The 27,538-nt window shown below is 38.2% G+C and overlaps 2 protein-coding genes and 2 non-coding genes across 5 annotated transcripts in view; 2 read left to right on the forward strand and 2 right to left on the reverse strand.

Moving 5' to 3' along the window:
• The first annotated feature begins 4,379 nt into the window (after nucleotides 1-4,379).
• Nucleotides 4,380-19,965, forward strand: LOC141903926 (uncharacterized). 2 transcript variants are annotated; one of them, XM_074792313.1, is made up of 8 exons: nucleotides 4,380-4,512; nucleotides 5,282-5,384; nucleotides 9,975-10,058; nucleotides 12,351-12,445; nucleotides 12,819-12,920; nucleotides 16,422-16,870; nucleotides 17,399-17,484; nucleotides 17,995-19,965. In XM_074792313.1, exons 2-8 carry the CDS (start codon nucleotides 5,297-5,299, stop codon nucleotides 18,231-18,233), a joined length of 1,143 nt encoding a protein of 380 aa, XP_074648414.1. In that variant the 5' UTR covers nucleotides 4,380-4,512; nucleotides 5,282-5,296; the 3' UTR covers nucleotides 18,234-19,965. The 2 variants fall into 2 exon arrangements, with proteins under 2 accessions (XP_074648414.1, XP_074648415.1); XM_074792314.1 differs by lacking the exon at nucleotides 9,975-10,058.
• Trnal-caa (transfer RNA leucine (anticodon CAA)) lies at nucleotides 15,941-16,058 on the reverse strand. The gene is made up of 2 exons: nucleotides 16,021-16,058; nucleotides 15,941-15,986 (listed from the first exon to the last, which is right to left on the reverse strand). It is a non-coding gene; the product is annotated as a tRNA-Leu (tRNA).
• Nucleotides 19,966-20,340: 375 nt separating the features above from the next.
• Nucleotides 20,341-20,455, forward strand: Trnal-caa (transfer RNA leucine (anticodon CAA)). Its single transcript has 2 exons — nucleotides 20,341-20,378; nucleotides 20,410-20,455. It is a non-coding gene; the product is annotated as a tRNA-Leu (tRNA).
• Nucleotides 20,456-22,795: 2,340 nt separating this feature from the next.
• The window catches only part of LOC141903847 (chromosome transmission fidelity protein 18 homolog), a 29,060-nt gene continuing 24,317 nt past the window's right edge, over nucleotides 22,796-27,538 (reverse strand). Inside the window, exons 23-24 of the mRNA XM_074792187.1 lie at nucleotides 23,455-23,527; nucleotides 22,796-22,965 (exon numbers count right to left, since the gene is read on the reverse strand). Coding sequence (XP_074648288.1) covers nucleotides 22,844-22,965; nucleotides 23,455-23,527 — 195 coding nt within the window. The 3' untranslated portion in view covers nucleotides 22,796-22,843. The remainder of the gene's footprint in view (nucleotides 22,966-23,454; nucleotides 23,528-27,538) is intronic.

The raw sequence follows: 27,538 nt of genomic DNA on the forward strand, positions 1-27,538 counted from the left end.
GTAAAAAACCTTTTGTTACAGCAACACTATTTCATATAGATTAAACAATATATTATTTTATTGTCGCATTATAAGTCATCTAGGAAGTATCTTCCGAGCCTGCGGACATCTTATTTAAGAATTAAACTGCGAAAATTTGCGCTTGAAACGGTGTTCTGATTGATCGATTGTCGACATTTTTTTCAAAACGGCAACTGATGCTTCCCTCGTTTCCTACGTTTTTTTTCAAGCCCCCGTAATCGTTCTGCCGCATCAGTTATGGTTATAGCTATGAACCCTGATCGAATGTAATTTCTGTAATTGTATAAGAATCGGCGATTTTTGAAATCGCGTGCGGGCGCCAATCTATATCATTTTCGTGAAGGATATAGAAAATAAAATAGCTCCGACATCGATTTCTTCGATTCTAGCCGAAAAGAAATTGGCATGGCAATATTGCGGGGTAGTGAATCAATTGTTAACGGGCCTACACAGCTAGGGAAAATTCTTAGACAATAGATCAATTTTCTTTTTATGCAAAGGTTATTGAACATTTTGAAACTTTAGTATTACATGTAAAGATAAGTTATAACTCTGGAGCTCATTTGAAAAATAGAATTCCTTTACACGGCCCGTTTCACGGAGCGACATTTAGGTTACTAGTATATGGTATAGTTTTACTGGAAATTGATTTACTAATGAGAAAAGTTGATTCGAACTTAATTGAAATGTAAAAGAAATTGAAGCGCGGTAACCGAATAACCATTAGTTAACCTGGCGGATCTTCGCCTGCCATAAGTGGAATCCTCCATTGCCACAGTACCCCATTGTTTTATGACTACATATGAGACTGTGCGACCCACTCCCGGTAGTGCCCATTACAATTGCCATACGATTCTAAACTTCTTCAGGCAGAGGTTCGTGGATATAAAAAGATAAAAAGTCCTGTCATATCATCATCATTATCATCATCCTCAAATTACAGACTTAACGCAGTTGAACAATGGCCGCCGTTTATGTCATTATATCATCATGTTACGCATATACCGGCGCAGGGAAATACAATAACATTAGATATGATTATAGAATGCCTTTATCGATCCTTGGAATGTTGTTTTAAATGGGTGATTTTCAAGTACCATGTTTATGTTGTCAAAATTCAAAAAATGCGTATCTTCAGATTCGGAAAAACACGTCTAAGTACCCGAAGTAGGCCCTATCCACAGTTCAGTTTATGAGTAAAATTTGAAGTTCAATCTAACTCACTCCATCTTTTGTTTGTTTGATTGATTGATTGACTTGATTTGCTTTACTTCGATTTTATGATTATTTTGTGAAACCCCACGCACCTGACCGAAACATTGGAAACATCAATTCAATTCAATTCAAAATAACATCGCTACTCAAATAGAGACATCGACCCGCAAAAGTGGATCTATAGACCACCCCAGTTTCAATAGTGTAGGGGAGGCGGTTTTTTGATTCGTTTATTTATATTCGACGTGGAAAAAATTGATCAAAATACGCTCGCGTGTATTAATTCAATTTATCTACTAGAATGTTCTTTGGAAACTTCATTGCAATGTTTTTCGGCTGCCACGAATAGACGCAGATATAGACATGAGAACAGTTTGACGACTCTAGTTTGTTTGTAGCTAGTAGGCACACGTGTAGCATCGAATTTCTCCGGCAGAGTTGTAACCGATCTTGTTGCTTTGATGAACGCTGTTTGTAGAAATCGAGCGGATATTGCGCGCCCAATTCACGTACGTTACTGAACGCCCAACGTACATCAGAAAAAAAGAACGGCGCCCGAAACCACGCAAAATACGTTTTATTTTCATATCAATTGGATTTATTCCAAATATTAAATTATGGCATCGATTTTTCGTCGCACTCGTTTCCCCGAGGAAAACAAACCTAGATGTCTGTCGGAGGTGTTGGTTTAAAAGCCCGAGGCGCCAGAAATGACTACAAAAGCAGGAGAATCATTATTTGAGTAAACCATTTTCGACATAAAGTATTGTACATAGACATGTAGATAGTAGAGTGTCCTTAAATGAAGGTTATTAGTCAGTTCTTCAGATGTTCAATTTTGAATTCGAGCTTCGCTCATCATTCAGGAAAAGTCGTTCTCAAAAGTGTTTGCCGAGTGTTATCTTTAATCTTGAAAAATAACTGAATTACATCTTGTGATTTTTTTTCATTCTCATATTCGGGGCCACAGTTTGACTCATTGGTATCAATTTGTATTCGTTTTCGAGTTATGAATCCAAATTCGATTATTGGCGAGCTGGTAGACAAGTAACCTCCTTCATATCTATCACCAGACCCGTCAACCTATCATTTACTACATCAGGGTCAAATACAGGAGACGAGTAGTACTTTAAAGGTTAACTATTTCATTTGACGCACGAGCTTTCGTTACTGTAGTGTATAGTAGCTGCATCGGGTGAATAGTCAATGGAAAAACAAAAACATTTGAATATTGTAATAAAGAATTAACACAATTTTTAGAGGGACATCAGAAATTGCTTCAGGGCAGCAATAGATTTTCGATAGCATAGACAACCTAGCGGGACGGTGCGGCAATTTCTGGGAGTGTCCCTGACAATCAGGGACAGTTGGCATCTCTGTACCACCGTAGACTCGAAAACATTTTAAAATCCATGCTATCGCCTTACGATGCTTTCATTGCCGCGGAGGTCCCAGGGCGCCATGGAATCTCCTCATAATTGTTATACTGAAAACCGCGGTGTTTTCCTATTTCGGTGAGGAATTAATCACATGTTCTCAATACACGAGTAGTTATTTCTCGAAATATTACATCACATCGAAAATCGTTTCAGAAAAGAATTCTTTCAGTACAAGTCAGCCGTCTGCGGCGAGCCGGAGCCCGAAAGGCCAATAAAACGACGCTTATTACAAAACAACGCGTATCAAAAAAGATAAAACGAAGAAAAACTAAGTCACGCAAATCTGTGATGTTTATTGTGATGCGTATACGCGGATTAATTCGCGCTCGTCGGCAGAAGCTAATACCGTCGACGCATTTCCCTCAATAATCATTCGTTACCAGTTTTTACAAAGCGTTTGATTTTTCTCGGTATCTAATTATCCGGCGCGGGGTGTCGAGGATCGCGTTGCCGTCGTTAAATATTCCCGGCGCATTGGCAAATCGGATAACGTGATCCGGCGTTTCATGTTTTCGGCAAGATTCCACTAAGAATCTCAAATCAAAAGAATTAATTTGCCAGCCGAGATAACGATGCGTGTGTGTACAAGTTTTTTCTTTGAGGTGATTAGGTTGATTTGCCAGCAACCGGAGACACCGAAAATCCACGGATCCCAAAAATTGTTTATATAATATATATACACAGACATTTTTGTTCGCGTCGTCTTCGACCGGGAGTCCGTCTGATTTTTTCTCAACCATCGCTTGTAAGATATGGCTCATATATACGGGATGGGGTGTAGGGTTACCTCCCGGCGTATTGTATCGAGATCATAGCATTTACCATTTTTCGCGTACAGACATTATTTCACGACATCATTTACGAAAGTTCAAATTCAATTCAGAAAATGATAGATTCATGACAGAGATTATTGGTACGCACATCTTCGAATAACATAATCTTGCCAATATTCCAAAATCACCAGGGTCACCACCAGAGCCCAGGGTCTAGTTTCAAGACTAAAGAAAGAGATTAACTCGATTTTTTTTTTTTGGTTTCGTTTAGTTCGGCGAAGTTGCCTAATATTTTCTCTGATTCTAACCGCGAGTTCAGTTTTATGAACAAGTTTAAGCTTAAGGTTAAGTTTGAATTCTCGTCCTCTTTGAAAACATGAAGCTGCCAATAGTATAATTGAACACCAACATTTTGAGTTTGACTTTTTGTGAAACTGAAACGTTACAGGTTTGTCTAGAAATTATTATATCAAAATATTTTTTATTTGTTTTGAATTATATGCTACTTCTTATCGTAATTTGAATCGTAAATGAAGTATCATTATTATCATTATTATCAGTAAGTGTATTCAAATATCTAAAACCTCCCGAATTATCCGTCGCCGATTATGGGGAGTGCCAATCCTAACCGTTTTCTCCGAGGGCTCGTAGCACGACGCTCGGACGTGTTAAACGATACGGCGATCAAATTTCGATTTGATACATTAACAGATATTTAGAAGATATTTGGTACCAGGCGGTCTGTGCACGTATCGGCACACGATCGTAGAAAAAACTGAATAACACACACAATAGACGCACGACGCGCGGCGGCATCAGTCGTTAGTGACATCGCCAACATGTGACAAGTTTATAAACACCCTGGGGAGGTGTAGCAAATGATTACGACTAGCTGCGCGCTGATTGGTCGATTATCGGTTGACAGATACAATGCGCGTCTAGCGATGGATGATGCGCTCGGCGAACGGGCCATTCTCGCATCCCGCAGCTTCTCTGACGGATACACACTCAGATATTTACCGTTTATCAAACCAGTCGCCAAATTTCATTCCGTACGAATATTCGTAAGTATGTTTAATAGATATATGATGATTTCGCTAACCTTTTCATGTTGATTTCAATTTTCAATTTTATTATCGCGATACGAATCTCACCTATTTCGTGTATTTCTTGTGTAACGTATTACTATTTCTCTTTACGTTCAAAAGCATTTTTTCTGAAATACGGTTATCACGAGTTTCGCTTATGATTGCTCAAACTAAACAACTACTTTTTGCAACGGTAAAGATTTTCGATGCTTATATATATATGGATAAAGTGTTGATATAGTATGCTAGTTGAGTATTGAATACTTATTAAGAATGATTACGTTTTCGTTAATTAAAGTATTAATGGATATAACGAATCGCTTGTATTTCCCTCTAATGATAGCAAAATTTCGCAGAGAGTCTTTATGTGTTTTTTCTGATATCTATAATTAACTTCCAACGTTTTCGAATACCCTAAACTCACTCGAAAAAAATATTTCTTGCGTTGGGAAGCATGTAATTCTATCCGTATTAAGACTGAATGAATCGAAAATCTTAAGATAGCTTTTCATACGCGGTAATTAAATTTCAGGTTATTCATAAGTGAACTCGCGTATTTGATCTAATTAAATTGTTTGTATACACAATCGGCGAGATTAATGATTCTTCGACATGCATTTCAGATACAATATGTAATCCCAGTTCAGAACGTCAAGATATGATCGTTTGATTATCGACGATAGATGAAAACAGTAATACGTGTTCAAATTCAAATTATACTGTTTTCAAACTCTGTATTTTGTAGGAATCATTTTGAACGATGTTTCATTGTTTTCACGGATGTCCGCCCGCCCTGCATTCTCGGCTAGGATTGGAGGGACTGACCTTTCCTTGTCCAACGTCTCCATGTAAGTAACATATTATCATATATATTCATGCCAATTTGGTTCAAAAAGGTGACTGCCGTACGCGCAAAAAGGTGCGACTGCTGCATTCAAAGTGAAAACGAAAAATATGGAAGATGAGCGTCATAAACATATGAACAATGTCATTGATATTTTGTGATAGGGGTGAGCGTGCCACAACCAGCTGAGGGCTCAAATACTCGTTTAATCCGTATACATAATTAGTATTTTGTACCTGTTTTTTGTATAAATTTGAGCGCTGGTAGATCACAGGCAATCCTGATCGATTTACGTCTTGGGAGACTAGAGATAGCGCAATATCATGTATGAATGAAGAAAATGAAAGTGTGGGATATATACTTAAAAAAAAAACATTTCATAACATTCTCACAGCGCGCCGTGAAAAATCATTCATTCGTAGATAACTATTTGACTCGAGAATAAAACGCAAAATGTAAATGAGAATGTCGGTATAAATTAATAGTCGCCGAACCATCTGCGTTTTTCGATGTGGCACAAAGGGATCAGAACGTGGTCAAATACAAATTACGATGAATTATACATGGTTAAATTGCATATTCATATATATGATGAATTAAACGGTGATGGCTTGAATGTTTTTTTGTTGGTTTCCCGCTGAGATTAAAATGGGAGTGTCCCGATCTACGCTACACCTGAGCACCACGCCGCCAAATTCTCTATACGCGCGTATATTCGTTGTCTTTATCTCTTTTGTTTAAACTGTATAACGTTCGAACGAAATCAGATCAAAATGGGAAAATTGTTAGCGTGTGCGCGCCCTGTAATTTTGTGTAACGCGTAGATATCAGACGTTGAATAATTGTGGGTTGACAGTTTTTGTTTAACTGGTCTTCTATTTCAGTCGATGATGTGGATCGATTTTGGATCGGGTTTGAAATCGCCCTTCGGTATTTAGACACGCGCACTAACGTGTATTACTGAACCTGGATATTATCGGGGCGTACTATATACTATCTCCCTGGAAAACACACATATATATAAGTTTTTGATTTGTTGTCTGTAGTTGCGTTTTTCCTGGGTAGGTAAGACCCACACACAAACGATGCAGTTCTTTGTTGTTCTTTTAAGGTGGCCGACGGCAATCTCGCGTGGACTGTGCGTTCGATACTCGATGTCGTAAAGTAATACGAATCGATTCGATCTAGCAAAGGAATGCGAGGAGGAGAGATGAAATAAATTGAAAAAGTAAAATAGTGAAAACAAAATCACGAATTCGTACCGAGACACTATTTCAAACACTGAATCGTAAGTTCGGTACTTTTGATATGCGATGACGCAGTGCTTCGACTTTAGAACGATTCTTTTTTCAAGTTTTTAGGTTAGCACGAAAACCCAGGAAATACTTTCAGAATTCAATTCGTGTAAAATTTGTTCTTCCTCGTTATTCAAGTAGCCAGTTGAGAATAGCTCTGTTTTCCGTTCTTAGTGCGTAAAACGGCTTTTCATATTACACGGCGCATTGCTTATATCCAGCCAGCTCCCGTGTCGGTCGAGGTCTTACCGATAATAGCATTATAAGCCCTTCACTGCAACCCCATCTCTAAAAATTCCCTTAAATACTAAGCCCTCTAGTTTCTGTCACTGCATTGAATTATAGATGAACACGATCTACGTGTCATATTTAATAAAGCCATATAGCCTCTGATCGATATGACGAAATTTCAAACTTTTTTATAATGTCTTTGCCTCTTCTGTGCCGGTGGTATCGGGTGCTTTCGTTTGATTAAATTACGTCGCACTAAAAGTCTCTAAGCCGACTAAAATATGTCTCCATAGGTTTTAAATCGCAGACGAGAACGTCCCCTTACAACGTCGGGGATAAGAACATAAACAATAGTGTGCATGAACGTCACCGCGTATCGATTTTCTACCATTCAGTCGCGGAATTATCTAATTATTAACGGGTACAAAACTTTACAGCAGGTGCGCGCGAGTGCCGAGTCTCGTCGGGACGAGATTACGAATTCTCACCGGACGAGATTAACGTTCACATGTGTACATGCGTAGGTTAGCGATCACGTGACTTAATGCGTTAAATGTTACGCAATAGGCGGCGATATTGTCAAAGCGTGCTAATAATTGAATTCCCGAGACCACGAAAATTAATTAAAGTCCGGCGTTCATCCCGAACATAACGGACAAGCTAATAAAATTTCACCGAATTAACTTTAGCAACTTTGTGCGACTCGAAATAACTCAAATATACAGTGTATACTCAGCGATGTAGCGAAGTTCAATTTTGTGAAGCCATCTATAAGAAGGATGTTCCAAACTAAACATCGTCTTGAGATAAGCATTGAGTCGTGAACACTTCACGTATTTACATAACGAGAAAGCTAACTTGAAAGTTCTATGAACGCCAAAATTTAGAATTGCAATTTTGAAACGCCCATATTGATGATGCACGTATTGCTCATCGACTCACACAGAACCCCTTAAATAACGCGTAGTCAATGTTTACAAAGATTATTGTAGCGGTTTTGGTGGCGTCAAAAAAAATGAAACGCCATGTTTGTTTCTACAGAATGAGTCAGCTACATTTTTTTGAGGTGAACTTAACGAATTATATATATCAGCTTGTATTTGATTTCACCACGTTTCCATATATGTTTAGTGTCTGAGTGTAGTGAGGCTCGTCACCGGCATCCCGGTCCAACTTCTTACGGATCTGATTTGGTACAGGCAGTCACCCTTAACGCTGGAAACGCTGCATTCTATTGATCTTTTGCGTAATTGACGTTTTTGCAGCGTTCCCGTCACGTATTAACTGCCGTTTCCTAATCAACTTGACTCCGTAACACAATTATCCGCATTTTATTCGCATTAGCGCCTTTGGTACCGGGTATTTCATAGTTCAATGTTTTCTAATTAGTTGATTTGATTAACTTCACCAATTCTGGATAGACGCGTGATTAGTCGTCTGATCCGGGACGCGTCTATTGTTGAAGGTCGTGCAGCGTAGTAATACATGGCACGTGATGGCCCGTGAGCACGTGTGTCCGCCGCATGCGTATTTTCAAGTAATTTGAACAAAACGGATGCAAAAACTGAGAAATCTCAGACTTGCATTCGTTACCAAAATTATCGTCGTTTTTTTTCGAAGAAAAAATGGATCCGTCGATTTCGGGCCATCATTTTAACATCAATCTTTCTAACTGCCTATGTAAACTAAGTATGAAAATGTTGGTGCTTTGTATATAAATGCTTAATGAACACCAAAAAACCGAACGCATCCGATTATTAGGAAAAAATGCATGGAAAAATAAACCCTCGATATAACTGTCATAAATCGAATACAATGCACCTGTTTTTTCTCTCATATGTCACATTCAGATTTCACTCGATTTTCGCAGATTATTCAAAATAACTGTTATGATTTAAACATAGCGTTTACTAGCTGTTCAAAAATGTATACATGCAAATAAATCGGATTTGCGGCGGTTGGCAAATGTAAATTCAATACACACGTCACTAATTGCTGAAAGTGACGGCCATTTTGGAAATTTCGTTAGTCATGAAACATAAAAAAAAGTCTTTAGAATAGAAGGCTCGACTGAATGTTATGATTAGGTTTACCCATGGGTCGTAAGAATCACCTAGTCCTTATCTGTTTTATTAAACTATAGTGTATTACTCCAGGCGCGGATTAGAATATAGCACCGCAGGCCCACGTACTACTTACCGTCGCGAAAATTTCGTGCCCTTTTTCATTTCTACATTTAGTCCCTATCAATCCCAAAACAGTAGGAAATGGTACATTTTTACAAGACGAGGCAGATAATTTTCAACAAAAAGGCACATCATTTTTCTGGATTTCGTCTTTATTGCCTGGAACTGCATCTCAATGCAGTGAATTTTCTTGGGAGGATGCCTAGTCCCCCTCACTTGTCGTGGATTGTGCTCTTTTTAATAACTTGTCCTACCCTCAACAGTGGTTCCCGGATCCGCCCATGCACTTAAACTCAACTGGCAAATTCTTCTGTTTACAATGCCCGGTATATATATCATGGTCTTGTCAGTGCTAGATATCACAAAGATAAATTGAAATGACGACAAGAACGGATGAAAAGTTTCATAATTCTATATACAGAAATGCATAAATTACGTAGTTAGATCATGGATCATCATCAGACGAGTCGGGAACAAAGAATGCTTTCGTAGTCCATGGTTAGATAGGTAACCTCGTTTCTTTCTACCGATTGATATCACACAATCGACTGACACCCGCAGCCTGTTCTGCTGTATTCCTTGTACACACGTTTTTTTCCGAAGCCGATTTTGTCACGTTTCGGCGCGTGTAATTCAGAGATGTTGCCGCGAACGAGTTCAGTTTAATTAGATTGTAACACTCATGGCCAATTTAACGTTCAACCGTCAATGGCGTTATACACGGCGATGTGAGGCGCTGAAGGCGTTTTAACTGGGATAAAAATTATCCTCCAGACAAAGATTATCTATCACCGAAAATATAATGAAACATACAAATCAGTTTAGAAGTTATGATTGTTATTTGCGTCAATTATAGATTGTTTTTTCACTTTCTATTCACAGTTGGCATGCCCCTAGCATTATCGGCAGCAGGACAACAGCAATACATGCACCTAGGTCGACTGCACTCATCAGCTCATATGTCAGGTGAGGTACCTAATATATTGAAGGAATTTCCTTGATTAGAATAATGCTAATGCGTGTATGTCTGTTTCAACATCAACCAATCCTATAAAAGTGTCGAAGATTAGGTTTTGGTTTTTTTCCTAATTCACCTGAGACGCTATGGTGTTAAATTGTTGAAAATTTACCAAAAACCGAAAGTTAAATCGCGTTGCGTGGATTTGATACCCGAACTAAGCTGAAATGAAAAGTAATAAGAAAATTTGATGGAACTTATGTAAATCTATATATCATTGCATGGGACAATGCATTTTTAGTACTACGAACTTTGGAAGAAAAAACCTACTTGAAAGTCTATTGATACTTAAAAAAATAACACGTATATTGCTTAATATTGTCGATATAATATTATTATCGCCACTGATATAAAGGACCAATAAAGTTATTTCGGATGTGAATACATCGATAATAGAATTGAATTGACCGGCAACTTTAAGTCTAGCCCGATGCATTGATGACGTAGTGCACATCCTCGACGTACGTAGTGCACATCGACTCATACAGAACTCCTTAAATAATGCACACTAGCTATCTATGTATATATATATATATATATATATATATATATATATATATATATATATATATATATATATATATATATATATATATATATATATATATATATATATATATATATATATATATATATATATATATATATATATATATATATATATATATATATATATATATATATATATATATATATATATATATATATATATATATATATATATATATATATATATATATATATATATATATATATATATATATATATATATATATATATATATATATATATATATAAACATTACTGTAACGGTTTTTACGGCGTGAAAGAACCTTTTATACACGACTACAAGATTATAAAGACAACCAACGCGTAACAACCATATCATCATCTGTTTGACGCCTCCTAAAAACGACGCGTAATTTTTTGACGAGTTAAACATCGCGCAAAATGCACACCGTCTAATGCGCCACTCTATCGCATTCGTCGTTTACATCGGCAAAATTATCATATATTCGCACGGAGGAGATAATGACATCAATTTTCGCGCACATGAAACGATTTCGCGTCGGGTCGTGTCGTTACTTCAAAAGCGTTTCGATATCTATATTTCGAAATTGTGAAAATTGTCGCGTCTACATAGACATTTCAACTGCAGGTTTTCGACGCGGTAATCTCGAGCTATAGCCATACAATAGCTCAATTATGTAATCGAATTGAGATCCTAAAATCGATGCGCCAGCAGGAAGGATAGGAATATGCTACAATTTTGTCCGCCTTTTTCATACGGGAATATTAATTCGTTACAATCTATCTACCCGCTGGTTTGATAATGAATTTTTTTCTGAATATAAATCAATAGATATGATGGCTAATGAATTTCTATATTTTCCTATACGTATTTCGTATATTGGCCACGATAATAAGTTGCATTTTAACTGAAATTTATTTATGATCTATCCTAGAAAAGGTATTTCAATATCTATGAAATATTTAAAAAAGGAACGCGCCGTCAAGATCGTCTGGTACATGCAATTCAGACTACTATTAACATAACAAAATGGTTGTTTTGTTAACTGATATTCTAATGTTATTTAAATTCGGGGTTGGGCTAAATACGCGGGTAATAACTCTGGGATTATATTCGGATAATGACTATGCGAAAAAATGCTCGTTATGGATTAGTATTAGTACACCTGTCGTTTTGCAAATCTCTACCGCGACCATTTAGCATTTTCGAATGAGCCCCGACGCGGATTTAATCGAATGAAATGCATAATAAATATATATAGACGAATCAAAGCCGATTAGAATTTTGAAAATCGTTCCACGTATGGAGCTTTTAAGTGATTTTAACACGTTGGATTCGAGAATTTCACTCGACATTGCCAAAATATGTTGATATATTCCGACCCATGAATTCGACGAAATAATACATAATTTAATACCTTTTCGCGTATTTTCTATTAGACATAAAAAGGAGACAAATGGGGATTCATTTAAGTATCATTTACATGAATATGATGAGGGAATGCATCACTTAATAACTATTAGGTGATTTGTTACTATTTGCCGTATTGCATATACGCGAGGCTTAGCAAGTATGGTCGCCCAAATGACCCTCCAGCCGATTAGGGGTACAAGGAATCATCTTTTGCCTTTGATATGGGGAGGGATTCGAAGGAAACAAGTTCTGCGCCTCGGTTGTAACGAAATTTCATGTTTTTTTTAACTTTCAGATTCTAGTTTTAACATACACCACGGTGACCTACACGACGAATCGTTCGCAAGACGAAAACAACGCCGAAACCGTACGACGTTTACATTACAGCAGGTAAATACAAAACTCTTCGCCAAATGAATGTATAGATATTTTCAAAGATTTCAAAAAATCAAGAAAATGATTATTGTCCCCTGAACTGCGATTCGTTTTCAATCCCAAATGATTCTTGGCAAAATATTTGCCAGAACTTATAAGAATATCACACGAAAAATGTTTGGACTTGGAGCTCAAGATGACATCCACGATACAAATATGTATGAATTTCATAACTTTACAAACATGCCTCTTTGGAAGCATTCATAATTTCCTCCCAAGCACTTTCTTTTTTTCTATAATTAATCTTTTTTTTAATGTGGGCACATGACCGAAATATATACTTAATTCCTTCACAAAATAATCGACATTTTATCGGTTTTTTGCACAGTTGGAAGAATTAGAAAAAGCCTTCGCACAAACACACTACCCGGATGTGTTTACGCGCGAGGACCTCGCACTGCGCATCAATCTCACTGAAGCGAGAGTTCAAGTAAGTTTAATTTGATATTTCTGACGCGCGTTTTTCATTTCAGAAATATTTTAGATAAAACCCTGGGCAATACTTTTATATCAATACATCTTATTTGCGAGATCTATATTTGTTCTTCAATCCGAGTTGAAATATAAATGAGTGAATGAAAATCAAATCAGTCAGAGAAAGGATCTCAGACGTACTACGTCACATGCACAAGCAGCCGGTGGCCATATTTTTCCCGGTGCTCATTATTTGAGAATTATTAGTTTTATACACTAATCGACGGTCGACGACGTATAATTTTATAATTTGCCCCCCTGTTGTTACTCGCACAATGAAAGTGTGATTTTTGTCACGTCGGGCTGAGTTTAGCTGGAAGGCCTATCGCATCGGGTCGGGTCCTGTCTCTCTCTCCCTCTCTCCGCATTACTTTCACGTTTCGACTCGCAATGAAATTACTAGTTAACAAGATGATTAAAGACGAGCATGTGCGGTCGTCTGCTGTTAATTCGTCGTCGAGATGCAGACGATTTTTCACGTTGTAATTACGCGGTAAGAGGCGCGCGAAAGCGGTCCGCGCAGGCTCGTGCAGGCTAATACTCGGCGCCTTCGAGTGCGCGCGATTTAACGCGGTATAACGCCAGCTGGTGTGACTTTCCCGCGGGGGCACGAGTCAAGAACGTCCGCCGACGATCATTAGTACGAATCAGTTCAGTAGCTATAAAGCAAGATGCCATCTTTCAAACACCCGAACAGATTCACGATGGTTCGGATTTCTGCTTAAAAGAAAACAAGTTTTAGTTGGTAAATAGGCCCGATACGTGTGATATATACATATATACCCATAATCTCAGTTTTTTTTAACTAACGTGGAACCAGTAATCCATGATAACATACAATGTGGACAACTCTGCGAATTAGATATCCCTATCCCATCGAAGAGATTCGGGATATCTTTATATGATATGATATGATATGATATGATATGATATGATATGATATGCTATGATATGATATGATATGATATGATATGATATGATATGATATGATATGATATGATATGATATGATATGATATGATATGATATGATATGATATGATATGATATGATATGATATGATATGATATGATATGATATGATATGATATGATATGATATGATATGATATGATATGATATGATATGATATGATGTAGAACGAAAGAGAAGTTAATCCTACACAGAAATTTGCTCCGCTTTTCAACTTCTTCATATTTTGAGAGCAATGTCTGCCGCCCGGACTGAAAAGATATCTCCCGCGGAGATGCCTTTGAAATCATACGCTACAGGTTATCATTAATTATGTTCGTCAATACTATAAAGCGAAAACTAACTGTTCATTATAGGAGCGAATAAACAATAGCACGCTGCGATACGAAATTATCGGAGATTCGGCGACGGGGCTCACAGTATTCCGATACCTAATTAGAGATCGTTACAGCAAACAGGGGTCGACGTCGGTGATTTCTTTTTTTCATAATCATCCGCGTTGTTGTATAAACATATACTCCGGATATATAGGGTCGATATACATAGGGAGCAATTAATTCGCAATGATTAACGCGACGCGAAGAAAGAATTATTCAGTCTAGTTGAAGCGAGAAAATCAATCGTATAAAGAACTACATTCAATCAATTCAGCTGATTAATTAATGAACCGAACTAAATGAGTGAAAGGCCAAGATCGAGTATTTTGCTTATTGTGCGCGCCGCAAATGAGATGAAATGTCATGCTATATTCCATCGATTCTGATACCGAAGTCCTTGTTACCTGGCCCCCCAACAACCGAGTTTCATCGGGTATCAGGTAGTTGGCGGCATTGGAAGTGTAAGACGAATTTAGTCATTAGTTTTCGTAGTTTATCGGGCGTAGTAGTGTTTTCGATCTTACATCGGCCGTCTTATTCGTCTCTACGAGAAATAGCGGGGCTTCATTTTGGGGGGCGTTTGAAAGTTGGGAGATAAAACAGGAATTTTTGAAAAGGCAGGGTTCAGGTGAAGAAAATTTGGCACTTTCTATAGACAATATTGGGACATTTCAAAATCTTTCAATTATATCGAGTTAACTGTACGGAAATTCCGAATCATCTACTGATTTATAGACGATTTCATTGAGATTTGGTTAACGATGAAAATTCTTATTTTGTACAAAATCTAAACCTGGCATTAATAGAACTTGTAAATGAGCAGCAACAGTTATAATTCATAGAAGACAAAATATCGAATTTGTTACTGAGGACATAGTCGCCATTGAGCGTCAGCAAGTGGTCAAAACGTTTAGCTTCTTCGATTTTCAAAATAGGCATACTACCGACAAGTGAGGGGTTCACAGACCCTCTGAGCCACCCCCTGGATGCGCCACTGGAAAAATATAGAATGCATATATAGTTGTTTTGTCACGATGTTTATAGAGTAATGGTCGTCGTAACGGAATCACCGCGAGGAAGTACAATCATTTACTGAAATAACAAAAAGAAAACTATATCGATTTTCTTTTCTTCGGTACTTTTTTCGCCGCGATTCTAACTTCACCCGAGGCCTTTATTTTAGACGCTGCGTTATACATACTTATCGATTGTATATACGTCTCGCAAAAAGGTGTCAAATATTAATTACTACGCTTGACATTATCATCGGGGTTTGTTGTAATGAAATACCAAACGATAAATGTCGTAATTTCGTTTTACATCGTGTTCGGGGTATGTTTCGTTTTTCTATTTTGGAAAAAGTTATCGATAATTTAATTGCTACCGATATAAACGCGTTGGGAAAATTTCCACCTAACATTTTATTTTCTTGTTGATCAATTAAAGTCCACCGCCGGGCATTTGTATATAAATAACACTCCGCGTGATACCACATCAGTTTTTGAAGTGTTCAAAAGTTCCCGACGGTTTTAGTTCAAAGTTAACAAAATAGAAACGTACTCACCGCGCCTCAGAGCAAAGATGCAAAAATAAATCGACTGATGAAAGAATAAAGTAGCAAAAATGTTTTTTGTCAGAAGTGGGATTCGAACCCACGCCCACATTCGTGGACCAGAACACTCGAGTGCCCGTATTCAGACAAGGATTAAACCTTGAGTCTGGCGCCTTAGACCGCTCGGCCATCCTGACAACTGATTATCATTTTGTCAAATTGCACGTATATCTACACTAGTATATAATTCAAGTACAGTAATCCGAATATCTATGGTGACTGATTCGGGTCATATAAATGAGAAAAAAAAACTACTTGGTCTTCACCATTTTTTTAAATATATTTTACACTTACCGTTAAAACCAGCTTTTCGTTCTGTGGCGTTAAAACGAATAGTTGGCTTGAAGGTTCTCGTTAAAACGAAAAATGAAAAATGTTTTTAAAAAAATTGTGGAGCTTGAATATCATTCATCATTTAACTGGTACGATTCGGTCGCATATTCTGCCAGCAAATTTGCCTGTAACTTCTATTTTATTTATATGTGTTTATTTCTCTTAAGGTTTGGTTTCAAAATCGACGCGCCAAATGGAGAAAAAGCGAACGTTTCGCCCAGCAGCATCGGCAAGGAGATGTGAATCCATCCCCGAATCAGGAAATCAACGTTTCCGACGAAGACGAAAATGACGACGTCGAAGTAGAAAATGCGGACGACGACCGAATTCAACACGAACAGCCAATCAACGTCGAGAAGGAGGACAGGGAAGATGTCAACGAAATATCGTCTGGCGTTCCTGGCCACGCCGAAAGCGGAATCTCGGATCACGCTCAACATCCGAGAACTCCCGAACCTGAACGTAAATCACCGAATAACAACACCGAACGTGACGCAGCGCATCGAGACTCGAAACCAGACGTCCAATGTATTCCTCACATTTCTCCAGTGCCGCAGCCAAACTTTCTAGAATTCGCCAAAAGCCACATTCCAAGATATTTCTCTCCATTAGACGGGTAAGTGCGCGTAATACGATATAGTTTAAAGCGCCCGTGGGCGCTGAAGTTTTCGAAATTAGATTCGAAAATAGTTTCAGGCTAAAATATATAGTCACACTGTCGGCGAAACTTCCAATTCACGACTGGGAGATATTTAGTGGAGATGCCACGGGTATTTCAAACAGAACACTTAAATTCTCTTATTATAGTAATATTCGATTGTTAACTGGAATACAAGCGAACTGTCTTCAAAAGATACGAAATCGTTGTAACAAGATATTACGTGGGATCAATGTTAAAGGCGTATCATGCCTTCGAGGAGTTTAGCCTTTGGCCTATTGTATACTATCATCTACGTTGTAGAATAATGCATAATCGGACGATATCTTCGCATTACAGAAATTGATACCAGTTAAATCTATATAATTTATTTTTTTTAAATAAATTTATATATAAGTTACATAAACAATTTGTGAGCCTAATATGTGTTAAGTTACATAAACAATTTGTGAGCCTAATATGTGTTATGATTTGTGTATATTTTAGAAGAACGCTGATGGACCCGGTCCTCGCCGCTCGCTCGTTCCTACCTCCCCATCTACAACACCATATCTCACACCCTGCATTCAAAGGTATGTACAGTATCTCTAAGCATATAAATCGATACATATTTATGAATTGAAGTATCCATCGATTCCATCAGAAATATTCCGATTAGAATCTGAAAATTGATATCAATGAACGTTGTGTCTATGATTCCAGTATATTCGTATAACATCAGCAAATTTTTGCAAAGGCTAAGAAATTGATACCTTGTTTCTCCTTTCTGCGGAAAGTGTAAAGTTGAACCGGACAACTGCCTATCTACCCCGTACGTTACTTACAGAAATGTCATGATCAAGCTAACTATTCGGCAGCGATAGAAATTAACTGATTACAAATTTTATTGCGATTTACAAACTGACCCGGCCGATTAGGAGAAACACGGTATCATTTTTAAGCCTAAATGGAAGAATATAAAAAGATGGGGAGAATTTTATTATACATATAAAGTTTTGATAATGACTATAAACTTATCTTTTAAATTAATTAATAACAATTTGATGTACAATTTATATATGGAGGACCTATCTAATTTTCAGGTTTAGCGATGTGTGCGTGTTGTGCGAACAGACCGGCACATTGTCCGCCATCTTCATCAGTCGCCACGGCGGCCATATTGTCGCCGACGTCATCGTCCAGCCCTGTCGTAGCCGAGCCCCGTACGTCGAGCGTTGCGGATCTGCGTCGCAAAGCGAGAGAACACGCCGAAGCTATGGCACTGGATATGGGTAGCGGCACTGCTGCGCGGAAGTCACCGGATAATGTCAAAACGGAATAAAAACATGCTATTTTTACATTCCGAAGTCAGGGCGGATCCAGGGGGACTTAGAGACTGAGATATGTAAAAGTGCATTAAATTTTTTGAGCTCCCTTTTTCGCTAGACGCTTTTGCCTTTTTGGACATCAGACAAACTATTCAGAATTAACCCCTTTTGGCACATCAAAGTGCTTAGTGACAAGTTGTGACAAGTTCTTCAAAATTGGCCTCTGGATCCGCCCCTGTTGAAGTGGCTCCCTATCGAATTTAAAATTGTAAATGAAAAATGCACTGACACCTCGTATTGTATATAGTTACTGTATAGATGAATTTGAGTTCGTTGGTATTTTTGAAACAGCCGATAATATCGTTTTTTTCCCGATCGATCTATCGTCGAAAAATAAGATATTTCATCAGTGTATTCGTCTACGTGTATTCGTATTCTCAGATTGTCAGCAGAACTCTACCGTCGTGTATTCATATCAGAATCATCGCGTGATGAGGTCGCCGTGAATTTTGATTGAGTCATTTTCTCATTAGCACCGCGACTAGATAACTGGGTTGCTCATCTGGGAACATCGTCGGCAATCTTATGAATACGAAAGTTATGAATTATAATTACAGGCCGACGTCAATTCGTCGCTTCGTGATTTGATCAATTACACAATTATAGGCCAAGAAATTGAATACGGCTGATAACGGCGGGGAAAAATTCGCCGAGCCACCCGAGAGCTGGATTATTCTGTTATTATATCAATCAAAGATTGCCGTAAAGCAGTCGTTATGTCGTTATCATATCAGTCTAAAAACCGGTGTCGTAAATTAGACAGCGATATTGGCAGTGTCGTGTGAGTAATTTGTACGCTGTAAGGAAATAAACTTGTGTAAGATACTCGGGGGTATGTGTGTGAGTGTGTGTCGTCTGCCAAACTGTACGCCACATATTGATAACAAAACCATCGCACACGCTATCACCGTCTATGATTGCTCGTAGGTCTAACCTATTCAGTATACGGTTAAGAAATTAGTTTTGAAACCCACTATATAAACTATTCAAAAGCGAATTTTATTGATCAAAAATTTAAATCAAAAGACGTTTCGAATTGTTACTAGCCCCATCGCCACCAGACGATCATCTGTAGAGAGATTTCGAAACGTCGTGCCTTTAAACTTTAATTCTGAATTTTGTATACAGTGAATTTCAAAGTGAATATCTATTCTCCGCGTCTGAGTGTGGCTATTCTGCGAACATGGTTAAGAAGTTAGTGTAAATAGGTGTATGGATATTGAAATAGACACAGAAACCTGCATCGTGAAGCCACGTATGTCTTTCGCATCAGGAGTTGAACCCGTACGCATCCGGTACTCGCATAAGAATGCAAAATTATTTTGGACAATTTGAAATTCGATGAAAGAAAATTTGTATACATTTTTGGCGCTAGTGACAATTTCAGATATAGGCACGTAAAAACGTCATAAATGTTTTTAATTGGAACAAAATGTATTTTGCCAATAAAATTTGATAAAAGTACAAAAATGCAAAATCAGTAAATCGATCGATCGATATCTTGGCAAAAATGGATTTTTTGTAAATATGCTATATAAAAGTGCACTTTATTTATGTCTCTCAGCCAGGAAAAAGTGCAATATTTTCGATTTTCAATTTATTGGAATAATCTCTTTTGTATCGCGCGAAATTTATGGAAAATTTCATATACATATAGATTATTTTTTGTTATGTATGTTGGTGTTCCTACACACGCCTAGGCTGTTTATAAAAATATAGGGCCTACATACATATAAATTCAAATATATTATTGTATCATGGATGGTTAAAAAATAAATTACTATCGTTATATTTATAAATCTGAAATTTTGAAGTTGCTTTCAATTTTCTGAATTTGAGTCACGGTATCAAAATTATCCTTTCGCTGCTTCAGCAAAGTAAAATGAATTCTACTTGGACGCCATTGATTTTTTCAAATAGTGGACATGAAGAATCAATGATTATACATTCTCATAACGCGCTGAATATTTCGCATAGGATCATTCGAACAAAAAGCAGTTCGTACTAGTTCAAATTTAACGCGACAAATAAAACGACATTGTCGATCCATTTTAAACAGTTGTCAGGATGGCCGAGCGGTCTAAGGCGCCAGACTCAAGGTTCAACCTTGCCTGATTACGGGCTCGAGTGTTCTGGTCCACGAATGTGGGCGTGGGTTCGAATCCCACTTCTGACAAATTATTTTTCAACCGTATCGATCCGCTTTCTTTTCGGTTACCTGTTTTAATATATCATATTCGAACCGACTAAAACTTAGTTCTGAAACTTTTTTCCACCGCAATCGATTTTCACCTAGCCTTAATGCCCGTTAATATAATGACTGTTTTCGCAAACAGATGAAATCGTTGACCCGTTATGCGCGCATCTTCAAACGCCGAATAGCAGCAAATCATCGAATCAACTCTCGCTCTTGACAAGCATTGATGTCGACAAAAGCCGACCGACAAGACAATCCGACTGGCACTACTGGCGAATGGCCCATATTTTGATCTCGTTAAATCGTGATCGTTAATTCAATCTCATGTGTCATTATCGGTAAAGAATAGCAATGGCGCTTGTAATCTGCTTTTGTACCTCCTCATCCCTAACACTGATTGCCGAGAAAATTCAATTTGCTGCCAACTAAATTCAGTAATGTCGCCCGTAGCCGTCGTTAATCTAATGCATATAACGGGCCTCGTAAAGGAATCAAAGTTGATTTACTTTACGCTGTGAAGACGCCTCGCACCGAAATTTGTTTTCCCATTCAATAAGACAACTTTGATTTTCATTAAGGCGCCATGAAGAATGGAGTGGATGTGCTGATCTAATTTGTGGCCGACGATTCGCACCGGTGCCTGAAGATATGGCGAGTCAACTTCCATCACAGATCACCGCGCAACCGCCGCCAAGATGGCATATATGAAAAAAGAGAACTTTATAGGAAAGCTTAACTTTTATGATTATTTGTCCAGTCCACAGATTCCAGCTATACATTAGTGCTATTGCTGTTATAACATGATGACATCACTCTGAAATTCATTTTGAAATACAGTTCAACCTTGTTAAGACGAAACCTGTGCAATGTTTTCCAGCATATCCAGTCCAGATTTGGATAATACGAAACCAGTTTAATACAATTTCCTTTTGGCCCACAAGATTATGTTGACCATGTTATTTATTTGCTTTCGATTTCGTCCCATTTTTGTGTGTCCCTTACAAACTCACCACACCTACCGGGAGCGGAACAGGGTTTTCGATTTGGAAATCGAAGTTCCACTGCATGAAACAACCCTCCCTGTATTTGTGAAGACCGAATTCTCGCCAAGGATTTTTTTCCATTGAAAGGGTAAACCCCGGTTTCGCATGGACCTGGATCATTTCACGGTATATGGTATCATCGGATGCAAAGTCAGGGGTTGTTCAAAAGCTGGTTAAAGATAACTTGTGGACAAATGCCATTTTTAGCGATGAACTTTGGTACGTGCACACAACTATCCACTTATAAACTCTAACCATATATATAGCTTATACGTCCATGTTCTAACTTTTGAGCAACTGGCCCCAGGAGTCCACGCAAATATCAATAGCCTACGCCTCGATGCCGAGTTAGATCTCTGATGCCACCGCTGGCAAGTGTGTAAGACAGTTACGGCTATGGCTCGGGGCTATCATCAGTGTCGGTACCTCCCCGCCACATGCTCCGCTAGACAGAGAATCATCTCCTCCGTAGCTCTAACCAACATCGCCAATTGTCAATTAATGGATTAAATAAGCGCTAGTGATTAGTGTAAGAATAGTGTCGTTGATTAGCTATAATGGAAAAGTGGTCCTTCGGTGTAATAGGATTGATAACACAAGTGTTCTTACATGAATTACCGTCGTCAATAATATTACAGGCACAAGTCGTCGAGTCTGGATAATGTACCCGAGTTACAAACGCGAATCTAGCAGGAAATTCTATAACCGGAATAAATTAGCATAAAGTCGCGAATGCTGTGAACTCGGTTCTGAAGCATGTAACTTTCATTTTAGAAATGTTGGTTTAATTCAATGACTTTTATCTATCTATCTGATCAGCCAAATCTTAAACAGCGCAGTCACTCTCCCTTATTTACAATTTCCCTGAGTTGTCCCTGTTTTTTTCCATTTTACAAAGCTAAATTCCCAGAGTGAGTCGGCAGCTGAATTTCTTGGTTTAAAATGTAACAATATATCCATTTTTGATGAAGCAATGATTAAGAATAGTTTGGTTAGTATATCCCAGTTTTCCAGGGGTTTTCTGGTGCAAAATTTGTCGAATTCTTCGAGTTTTTCATCATTTTTTTCCCTCGATTTTTCTGATTCACCGAGGTTTCCAGGTTTTCAGGGTCACAGTGGCGCCACCCTGTGTAACTAAACCACGGCACTGAAACGTCAATATCATAAGACGTGTATTTTGCCATAGCGGACAATTGTGGGAAATTCTATCATCACAAACAATCATCAAATCGTTAAGTTATTCACACATACGTATACCATTTATTTACACGAGATTAACAATTTCTTAGTCGCAGAAATTCAATATATATCTATATCGTTGCAATCAGAGTAAATCTTGGATTTTCACATTGCGACGTACGGCGTTCGAATAGCCCTCTTTGAAATGAAACCAAATATCTTTACTGAGAGCGTCGTCTTCAACTTGCTTCGTCTTTCTGATTACAGCTGAAAAAATCGCATCAATATAAAACATATATAAGCGTATAAAGATGATGAATACGAAAAAATACATGAAATATAAGATACGCAATTATTTCATTTCTGTATAGACAAATGAAACTGATTTGTATACACTGAATTTCGAATTTCAGATATACAATTCCCTCGGGTGAAAACGTTCATTCTTTCCGTCGATGGAATTGAAAACTTCGGCAAAACGTCGACGTTTCGGAGTTAATTCTCTCTCTCTCCATTATTGGGCGAGGATTTATTTGAACTAATCTTCGTCGACGATCTCTTTGAGATGCTCGATCACATCTCGGGGGACGCGGGCGGGTCTTCTCTTAAAAAATAATAATAAGGCCAACAACGACACTATATACTCTTTAAACGGCATCGAAGTTCAACGTTTAATCCGAAGCCAAAACGAGCGCGCTATCAACTTAACGTAATCTTTAAAAGAGCGATTATAAATTTATAAGAGTGTAAACTTACCGTTTCCAGTCCCTGATGTGGTTGTCGGCTGCTTCACTTTCGAGACCGTGCGCCCGAAAAAGTCCTTGGAGACCTACAAAACAATACGCAGACGGTCGTTTATTACATATCGTTTCATCGACTTTTGAAACCGACTTTATTTGTAAGAAGATTTCATTTTTTAAGTCTCGGGGAAGTGGAAATGCATCATCAACGCGTCGTCTCCCGACGCCGAATTTGAATTTTAAAAGGCGAAATGAAATGAATCACGGGGTAAAACCGTTACCCCAGAGGGTTCCCGGTTTACATATCATATAGTGCTTTATATTAATGTATTAATGCAGGTATCAATCTGTCCTGGTCCAACCCCAAAGGAACGTGGTTATAAAGGTCAGGATCTTGTCCGAGCGGCTTGTACAACTAAGTTTCGATTTTGGTCGTGACTGAAAGACCATAAGTCGTCTTCGATAGAAAAGTTGTTGGAGCCAAAATGAACAGCGAAGTCTTGCCTGTGCTTTGTAATAGTTTTTAAGTCAATATGGTAATCCCGGGGCTAACCGCAGGGTTAAAGATGATACCAGTATATAAAACCGGCCCTGGAAAAGTATGACAATCGGGCTGGCGATCACACGAGCGTTTTTGACCCGTGCCAAACACGCGGGTGTGCCAAATGGGCCCGCGTTTGTACCGACCAAAACCGTCGGACCAGGCCGGAGTCAGAATTAAGCACGGAGCAAAATTATTGCGCGCGTGAGTGATGAAGCATTGTTACGTATTGAGTGAGTGGTTTACGTGTGATCACGCGCTCTGCTCGAATAAGGCACGGTTAAAATTTGACCCGAGCCCGATCCGTGCCAATTTAACCCAGGTAAAATCGTCTCGGTGATCGCGGCTATATAGCGTGTATAGTAGCAGCTCCATCAAAGAAAAACGAGCTTGCTGCCTGATTACTCCAAGGTTGGAGAAAAGCTGAGATATTGATTTGATTTGATTTGATTTGAACACTTTATTTTTCAAATATAATTTACGGCATAGTGTACAAAGCATAATACAAAATACAGTAAATTAGACCTGGAGGGGCCTGTAGAAACTAAGGAATAGTTTGTATAAAACAGGTCCCTCAAAAGAGAAAAGAAAAAAAGAGAAATGCAATAAAGAAAATAATATGCTCACAGTCAACCCTTAACACACAAAATGCAATCAAAGTAAACTATGATAACAGCTTGATTAAGATATAATCATTTAATAAGCCAGTTATTTTCTGAAATATTCCAAAAACAATAATTTTAGTTCGAATAACTGTATGATAAAATCAAGCACAAAGTTGCTTTCTATAATTTCTTAGGAACAGTTTAGAATTTTCCATGTTTTTTAGATTTTCACTGATGTTATTCCAAAGTAAAGGGCCGGATACTTTTACTGAAAATTTTCTTCTTAGACTATTGAAAGAAAGTGTTTGTAAATCTTGACATCGCCGAGTATTGTGACTGTGGATTTGAAAATTTTGGCTCCAATAATTTTCGAATGATTTCGGTAATTCGGAGTGGACAGATCTGTAGATAAAAGTACCTAGCTGAAGTTTATTATATTTAGATGGCGCACATGGGCGGTCCGTAAAGTAATCACTGACACCACTGTAAAGTATACGGCATAAGCTTCAGTGATCATTTTCGTTTTTCATCTATAGACTTGAAATGAACGTCGAGCGAAGAATACAAAAACTGCACTCGTGGCTTTCAACGAAAATCAAACTAAATCAGATATCTTAATCCTCGCAGACACAAACCGTCGGAGTCAATGCGCGAGTGTCGCGTTAAAGGCTGCTTTCGATTATCAAGCGTGGCGGCGGCGGCGGCGAACGGAGACTTCGGATGTTGACAAGTCGTTCTCACATGATTTAATGGCGTGTTTGTAACTAATTAGCGTTCTGATAGCTCTGTTTACATGCACGGTACCTGATCCTCGGCTTATTCGAGCGCGCGGCTATTCAAACGTAGGAATAGCTCGACAAAAGACTACTTAATAATGCTCATCAAGGCCCATCAATGCTGCCTCGGTAATCCTCTTATAACCAATTTGCCAAGATAATTAGGGCCCATAAAGGAGTGTTGGATATCTGTGGTGTTAATGCCGCGGATTTGCTCATATTTACCCGTGCCATCTTTGAAGTCACGCTGATTCGAACAAATAGTCGAACTAATAATAATACGAGCAACCAGCGCGGTGTACACGGGGAAAGATGATAAACAGCGGCGTGCGCGCGCGCTCGCAAACGGTTTGCGCGGCGATAATCTGCGCCGAGTCTTAGATAGAGATTGGCGACGACTTTAGGGATTTCAGAGCCGATTTAATGCAGGCAGCAACGCACCGGGGAGAGACTTAGCGCCGAGGCACAATAAGACTAGATCACAGATATGGTGTGATGCTAATACGACGGTGTTAAACATCGGACACTATATTAATACTGAAACATCAGACTTCAATTACTTTAATTATGATTTCACCTCGCCGTAACAAAGAGGATTACATATTATACACGCAGTATATATTATGAAAAACGACGCAGATAATATAAAGATATTTATACATACATATTAGTACACATGATATGATAAGAGGGAAACGAACGGCTTATCATCACGGTATGGTAAGCGTAGGCGTGGTTCTCTTGTTCGATTAATCAGCTAATCCGCGTACGATAAACCAGATTAGGAAGATGTTAATCACACTACGGGATGGAAACAGTCCGTATAAGGGAAAATTAATAACCGACCGTACGACTACATATGACGGGCATAAAAATGACGTGAATACAATATATATACATATATAATATTCCCTATCCTCGGTACGAATTCTAATTATCAAAAGAGTCAAATAGCAGCAAACGATTACTTTATCAAGCAGTTAATCTCGACGGTTTAACCCCTTTACGTTGAAATGCGATGTCGACTGGACAGTTCGCTTATAGCTCCGCGTTACGGCTAACACAAGAAAGGCCAAAACTACTACAACGAATACTGCGAATTTGCGAAATGTGCATATACCCGAATTTTTCACAGCAAACCCAACTATTCACAAATTTAGTAAATTATAAAATTCAAACGATAGATATGTGTTAGGAAAACTTGCATTGTATGCTAAGATATTGCGCAGGAGTATGACGTAAACTTATATTACCATATATTTACTTTTGTTTTTATGCTCGAAAAATTATGTATAAGTTTGAGCAATAAAAAATACTCTAATCTAATCTACTAAAGGCTCAAGATACTAGAGCTATAATAAAAATGGGCATATAGGAACCCATGGACTCTGTTTGCCTTCGAAGTTAAGCAGTGCGTGGCATTTGCAGTATGTTTATCGACAATGTAACGGGATATTGTAAATAGAACCGTTGTTTCTCTGGTAAACAGAGTCCGATAGAAACCCAGATGGTCATTTTTGATGTAGTGCACCACAAATCGTAGGAGCAACGCCACTTTTTTGGGGATTGAGGGGGCAAGACTTAAATTTAACCGGTTTATCTTTGGCCGTACTCCTCGTGGAGCCTCTAATTACGGAGTAAAACCTATATCATATATGCATCATTTTGGTATTACATATAGATATGGGGAGGGGGTGGGGCTGGAGTAAGCCTCATTATTTATGGATCAGATCACTTTCAGTCACCGCCCTTCGTCGTATGTGAAATAGTTGGCCAAAACACATTAGGGCTACGTGTATATCATCATTTGAGGTTTTTGAGAATTATATCATTATTTATTAGTTTCTACAGGCCCCTCCAGGTCTAACTTACTGTATTTTGTATTATGCTTTGTACACTATGCTGTAAATTATATTTCAAAAATAAAGAGTTCAATCAAAATTCTACACCTACCATGTGTCAATGATGTAAAGAGCTTTGAGATTTTACGTGTTCGTGTTCGTCATGTAAAGCGCTTTTATAGAAATAAATCATAATTATTTCGTTGGGAATCAAAAAGGTTGATTATGAAAATTAAGTTGAAACTAGAAAATCCAGTAAGCCCGCCCCTGAATCGATAGAGCGGCTGGAAACAGAACGAACACCATCTAAAATTGGGTACCATATGATAAGCGAGGA

This window comes from Tubulanus polymorphus, chromosome 4 (assembly GCF_964204645.1).
Source record: "Tubulanus polymorphus chromosome 4, tnTubPoly1.2, whole genome shotgun sequence".
Classification (NCBI taxonomy): domain Eukaryota; kingdom Metazoa; phylum Nemertea; class Palaeonemertea; order Tubulaniformes; family Tubulanidae; genus Tubulanus; species Tubulanus polymorphus.

Excerpts from the sequence above, each read along its gene's own strand:
- LOC141903926 (XM_074792313.1), top strand. The coding sequence starts at position 5,297 with ATGTTTCATTGTTTTCACGGATGTCCGCCCGCCCTGCATTCTCGGCTA. Across the intron at positions 10,059-12,350 it reads CTCATCAGCTCATATGTCAG|ATTCTAGTTTTAACATACAC; the intron begins GTGAGGTACCTA and ends TTTAACTTTCAG. Across the intron at positions 16,871-17,398 it reads TATTTCTCTCCATTAGACGG|AAGAACGCTGATGGACCCGG; the intron begins GTAAGTGCGCGT and ends TGTATATTTTAG.